General features: G+C 28.2%; 1 protein-coding gene across 1 annotated transcript; it reads right to left on the reverse strand.

Moving 5' to 3' along the window:
- Window positions 1–4,496: 4,496 nt before the first annotated feature.
- LOC110607994 lies at window positions 4,497–6,064 on the reverse strand. Its single transcript, XM_021747188.2, has 2 exons — window positions 5,523–6,064; window positions 4,497–4,792 (listed from the first exon to the last, which is right to left on the reverse strand). Exon 1 carries the CDS (start codon window positions 5,989–5,991, stop codon window positions 5,527–5,529), a length of 465 nt encoding a protein of 154 aa, XP_021602880.1. The 5' UTR covers window positions 5,992–6,064; the 3' UTR covers window positions 4,497–4,792; window positions 5,523–5,526.
- Between the last annotated feature and the right edge of the window lie 392 nt (window positions 6,065–6,456).

Consider the following 6,456-nt stretch of genomic DNA (forward strand, 5'->3'; position numbering starts at 1 on the left):
CTAAACCTGTAACAATTCGGGTTGTTTTGAGCATTGCAATTACTCATGGTTGGTCTCTAAGGCAGTTGGATGTCAACAATACCTTTTTACATGGCACACTTTATGAAGATGTCTATATGGTTCAACCACCAGAATATGTTCATAACGAATTTCCAGATTATGTTTGCAAGTTGAAGAAGTCACTCTATGGACTCAAACAAGCGCCACGGGCATGGTATAATGAGCTCTCCTCCTTTTTACTTTCTCTTGGTTTTCGAAAATCAATGGCAGATGCATCCTTATTTGTTTACAATTCCAAGGGAATTATTGCTTACTTTCTTATTTATGTTGATGACATTGTCTTGACGGGTAACCATACAGAATTTTTGAATCATTGTGTGCAGCGGTTGTCCATTCGGTTTTCAATCACAGACTTGGGGCAGCTTCATCATTTTTTGGGTGTTGAAGTTATTTTCACACCACATGGTCTCTTTTTATCTCAGCATCGTCATATCTCTGATTTATTAGTCAAATTTAATATGACAGGAGCTAAAGAAGTTCATACACCTATGTCTACTAGTGAGAAATTAATTTTAGATGATGGGTCTTCTTCTGTTGATGTTACTTCCTATTGTCAACTTGTAGGTTCTCTACAATACTTGGCCATTACTAGACCAGATGTTTCTTTTGTAGTAAACCGATTATCTCAATTCATGCATGCTCCAACTCAGCTGCATCTTCAAGCATTGAAGCGAGTATTGCGATATCTAAAAGGTACCATTCATTATGGTCTTTATCTTAATCGGCAATCCAAGCATGTTTTGTCTGCTTTCTCTGATTCTGATTGGGGAGGAGTTTTGGATAAGGGACGATCCACAACAGCTTATGTATTGTATCTTGGTTCGAACATTATTTCTTGGAAGTCTGCTCGACAGAAAACAGTGTCACGATCGTCGACAGAAGCAGAATATAAAGCTTTGGCAAATGTGGCAGCTGAAGTAATTTGGGTGCAAAATTTGTTATCTGATCTTGGTATGCCTATTTCTTCTGTGCCAACACTATATTGTGATAATATAGGTGCTACATATTTCTGTTCGAATCCACTCTATCATATAAAAATGAAGCAATTGGCTTTAGATTATCATTTTGTACGAGAGCGACAAGCCGCTGGTCAGCTACGTGTGTTACACATCAGTAACAAAGATCAGATTGCAGACATGTTGACTAAGCCTCTTGGCAGACCTGCATTTGTTAAGTTTCGATCCAAGATTGGAGTCTCAAATGGATCCTCCATCTTGCGGGGGCGTATTGAGGATAAGACTAAACTGTAACTGTATTAGCTGTCTTATCTATATTTTACCATTTGTATTCTGCTAATACTTATCTTTAGTCATGCTATTGTAGGACTCTTAGTTATATAACTCTTGTAAACTGATCGTTCATTAATCAACAAATCTATTCTTCATATTATCGAATTGAATTAAATTTTAAAGAGTTTAAATTCGTTTAATAAAATTATTTAAAAGCTCAAATTCGAGTTAAATCTCGAATTCAACTCGAGTTTTAAATATCAACTCGAACTCGACTCATAAAAAAATTATTAAGTTTGAACTTAATTTCTACAAAATTTGTTAAAATTCAATTCAGCTTAATTTATAAAAACTTATTTATCACATGAGCTAAATTGAATTCAACTAAAAAAAATTCTAGTTAAAATTTAAATAAATAAATAAATTCAATTTTCTTAAAATTATAGTAAAAATTCACTTGAACTTAATTTATTTAAATTTTAAACAATTAATAAATTAATAAATTTTAAATAACTTTTTTATATTAAAAATTTATTTAAATCTCTTGATATGAAACTCTGAAACGAATCTGTACTTTTTTATAGAAAAGTTAAACTCAACTTTTCTATAAATTTTCTATGTGAGATTGGAGAACAACAGTCAGCACTCACGTTTATCATTTATTTATTATTACGTGAACCTTGGTTCATGAATAAGCTTTTGGTGTAGCGGTGTAGCAATCCATATAATGGCCTTTTGACCTGACTTCAATTTTCAGCTCTATAAAAGTTTTTAAAACTTTTTTCTTTTCAATTTTTTCCTTTTTAATTTTCTTATTAATTAACTAAAAAATTACATAATAATAAATTAAATATTTATATATTTTAAGATTTCATTATTATTTTTTGTTATTATTATTTATAACTTTAACTATTAGTATTTATTGACTCTAATACTCATTATAAAATTTTTAATCAATTATATAAATGTATATAAAATAAGTTTAACATCCTATAATAATGAATTTAATAATCATTTCTAATTAAATTATATAAAATGAAATTTAAATTTATATATAAATATCCAATCTAAGTGAGGAAGTGTTATATTTAAATTTATATTTTATATTTTAATATTTCTTTTTATAAATATATATTATCTAAAATTAAATTATAATTATAAAACTTTTATAAATATAATACACATTGTCTACCTAATTAATCTTTATTAATATACTTTTATAATCATTATTAATATATTTTTATAATTATTCTCATCTTCATCTTGTGTGCTTGGTTATCAATAATTATATAATTTTTTTTTATAATTATACTTTAATTTTAAAAAATATATAATTTTCACCATCTAATTTATTATATAATACTATTTTTATTATAATAATTAATATTAATTATTTGTAATTTTCAATAATGTGATTTTAATACATAGTTTATATTTTATAATTTATAGTTAGTTTTTTTTTAATAATATATGAACTCGTTTATGAGTTTACTTAATAAATTAGTTTACGAGTTTACTTAAACGAGACTATTCACGAGTCTACTGATGAGCCTATTGAACGAGTCTGCTTAATGAAGCAGCTCGCTAGACTTTTTAACGAGCCAGCTCGCGAGCTTGTCAAGAAATCTAAAAACGAGTCAGCTCACGAGTCAGCTCGTAAACTTGCTCATAAACCTGAAAACAAGCTAGTGCGCGATTTTTAACGAGTCGAAAACTATTGAACTCAAATTTCGCTCGTTTAAATGACAAGCCTGAAAATTGAATTCGAACTCAGCTTGTTTAAAAAACGAGTCGAGTCTCGAGTAGTTCACGAATAGTTTGATTCATTTACACCCCAATAAAAAATAAAAAATAATTAAAATGTATAGTAATATATTTATATTATTATTTTAATATATTTATATTATTATTTTAATGGTTAATTTTTATATATATAAACTTTATATAAATTAAAGTATATATAATATAATTTTAAAACTTAAATGATAATTTAAGTATGATTTTTTATGAAAAAATTACATAAATTTACGTTAAGAATAGAATCATATCTAGATTTAATGGTATCAAATCGAATTGAACTGAAATTAAAGAATAAAAAATTATATTAAACCAAATCAAAATAATAAAAAGTTAAATTAAAACTCTACTAAATTTCAATCTAGTTCTGATTCCAATGTAAATCTTAAATTGAAACCATATACCCTTAATTGGAAGATGGTATAGTTAAAAAATAGAAAGAAAACATCAATCCCATTATTTCCACTCTTATATAATATAAAAAGAGAGTGAAAATTTTCTTTTAAAATTATTCTTTCAAAGTTGCTTTTAACACAAATGTGATGATATTTGAAATAGTTCACACTTTTTCACGGCGAAATTGACGAACGAAACATTTAATAAACATTTTAATATATTTTTAAAAATTAAAAGACTAATTAATTAATTTATCTATATTATAAAAATTAAATAATAATTTTTCTATAATTTTAACATATATTATTTTAATGTTTTAATAATTGAATATAATAAATTAATTTAAAATATGTTTGATATTTAAGAATAATTTTACTATCAATATATATGAAGCAAATCTATAATTAATTTTCGCAATATATAAAAATATAAAGACTAAATAACAAAAAAAAAATTAAACTTTGATTTAAAAGAATATTATTTTTTGAAAATAAAAAATTATTTTTTAAATTTTACTGATAATTATTAGTCTAATTTATTAATATTGATACACATACAATTCTAAGCCATTTAATGAATGGAAATAAAAATATACATATAAGTATATATCAATTAACAAAGAAAAAAAGGTTACCTTTTTAACTTATTTGACTGTTAATTATAATGATAAATTTCTTGTAAAAATTATTTTTTTTAATGATTAGAAAAAATAAAAGACATTAATTTTTTATAAAGAAAAAAATGGAAAACGTAATTTTAACAATTGCAAAATACTAAAATATATATATATTTTTTCTCCTTTTTATATGTATATTATAATAAATTAGTAAATGTTTTAAAATTGTTATAATATTAATAATTTGATTAAAATTGTTAAAATTTGAAAAAATAATAAAACTGGAAAACATATAAAGTTAAAACCTTTTTTTTGGGGGGTTACTAAGCCAAATATTTAAAAAATAATTTAATTAGTTTAGCTTGTCCATGGATTATGCGGATGGAAATTCAAAGGCCTTTCCGAAGAAAAAGAGTCGGCAGAAATTACAAAGCTGAAGATTTCTTCACAAGAGTTCATCATTTACTACACGCTTCTTTCGTCTTCTCCTTCTTTCACTGTACACAGGAGGAGAGCGTGCATTCTCCTACTTCCCTTTTTTTTTTTTTTTTCTTTTTTTACTAACCTTCTTGCCATAACTTCTGAAAAAAAAAAAAAAAAAGAAAAAAAAAAAACCTTAACCACAACCATAAATCCAACCGTAACCAAACATCCCATCTAACGGCTTCCCCTCACCACTTTCCATCTGTTGCTCCTGCCAAAACAATACATGTCACACAATTAGCATGTAGGTCCCATTTGTTTCTTTGAAATAAAATTACCAATTACTCCTTATACTTTAACTATTTAATTAACATTTAAACAATATAATTAATTACTCCTTATATTTTTATCTCCAATTAGTTTCATATAATTTGAAAATATAATTATTTAGATCTCTATCATTCCGAAATCATTTGAAAAAAAAATGAATTAGTTATTTTATTTTAAAAAGAACAACAATTTACTTATAACAAATATCCATCAACAATAATTTTATTTTTTAAAAAAATAGATAAAAAAATATCTGCTCGTTTTCCTTATCCATTAGTCTCGCAAACTGTCTATTCACTGCTCGGTAATTCGGTAGGGTTTATCGCAACACAGAATTTTTTTTCTTTACTGAGAAGTTAGCTATCACTTGGAAAACGTTTTTGAGGGAGAATCGGAGAAGATAATGAGGGAACCAATAGAGAACGAGATTGATAAGAATTTCCCGAATTTTATATATTTCGATGGAGTAGTACGATAACAATTCCTTCAAAGGAAATTTTAGGAAAAACTCGTTTATTTTTTGTACTTTGCCTCAATTTCCCTCGGTTTTCTCAGCAACCAAACAAAAAAAAATTGACACGAAAGAAAAAAAGACAAAAAATAGAAGAAAAATTTTCAAGAACTCTACAGTAAGGGGGCCAGAAAAATTTAAACAAGCAAAGAAAGCGAACCTTATCACGGCACGGCTTTGACGGTTGTTTTCCCGCTGAGAGGCGAGCAAGGCAAGATCGGCTTCGAAAAGAAAACAACATCCACCGTCGAAGCCACGCGTCGAAGCTGCGTATTCTGACCAAAACCTGCATTGATAACCTTATCTTTGGTGCTTAATCCTTCAGCGATATCTTCACCGATATGTGAATCCTCCTCTCTAATTCTCAACACCTGGCTATGCACAAACGCTACGTTGCTTATATTCCTTCCCCACTTGCCAACAGATTTCGGTGACTCCTCATTCTCCTCCGATGATCCTGCACTCTCCCTATCCATCTCGACCTCGGTACACTCCTTCACTTCCATTTTCCTGGAGAGATAAGCAGATTCAGTAGCGATGATCTCCGACAAAGAGAAATCCTTGGATTTCTGCTGAATACCAAGATCGGAGACTCGATCTTGAGTCTCATGGAATGAGTTGACAGTCATGTTTATACAAAATATTGGAGAAGCAAATAGTAAAAATATATATCAGAGAAAGGAGCCTGTGGATCAGCTGAGTCTCGTGCAACTGAGTTTGAAATTATGAGATGTGGAAGCGTATTTATACAGGGGGAAGGCCAAAACTGTGCGTTTTACTAGGAGTGGGGCCCTAGGCAGGTGGTTAAGAGAGCGCGTGGATGGATCACAGGTGGAAGAAGAGTGAGGAAAATGAGGGGCATCACGTGTTGAATGAAAGGACATGTGGTGAATATAGAACTGAAGGTTCAGGAGACTAGTCCAAGGCAGAAAACCGTTGCCGTTTAGTTAGCATCAAAATTAGAGTTCATAATTGAATGACACGTCACCAAGGATCTCAACGGAGATTTTTTATAGGGTTATATAAAATTTTTACAGTATTAATAAATTGATATTTATCTTTTAGAAAAATTAACAAAATGCGTTTAAATTTTG

Source organism: Manihot esculenta, chromosome 17, assembly GCF_001659605.2.
Source record: "Manihot esculenta cultivar AM560-2 chromosome 17, M.esculenta_v8, whole genome shotgun sequence".
NCBI lineage: Eukaryota > Viridiplantae > Streptophyta > Magnoliopsida > Malpighiales > Euphorbiaceae > Manihot > Manihot esculenta.

Excerpts from the sequence above, each read along its gene's own strand:
- LOC110607994 (XM_021747188.2), bottom strand. The coding sequence starts at position 5,991 with ATGACTGTCAACTCATTCCATGAGACTCAAGATCGAGTCTCCGATCTT.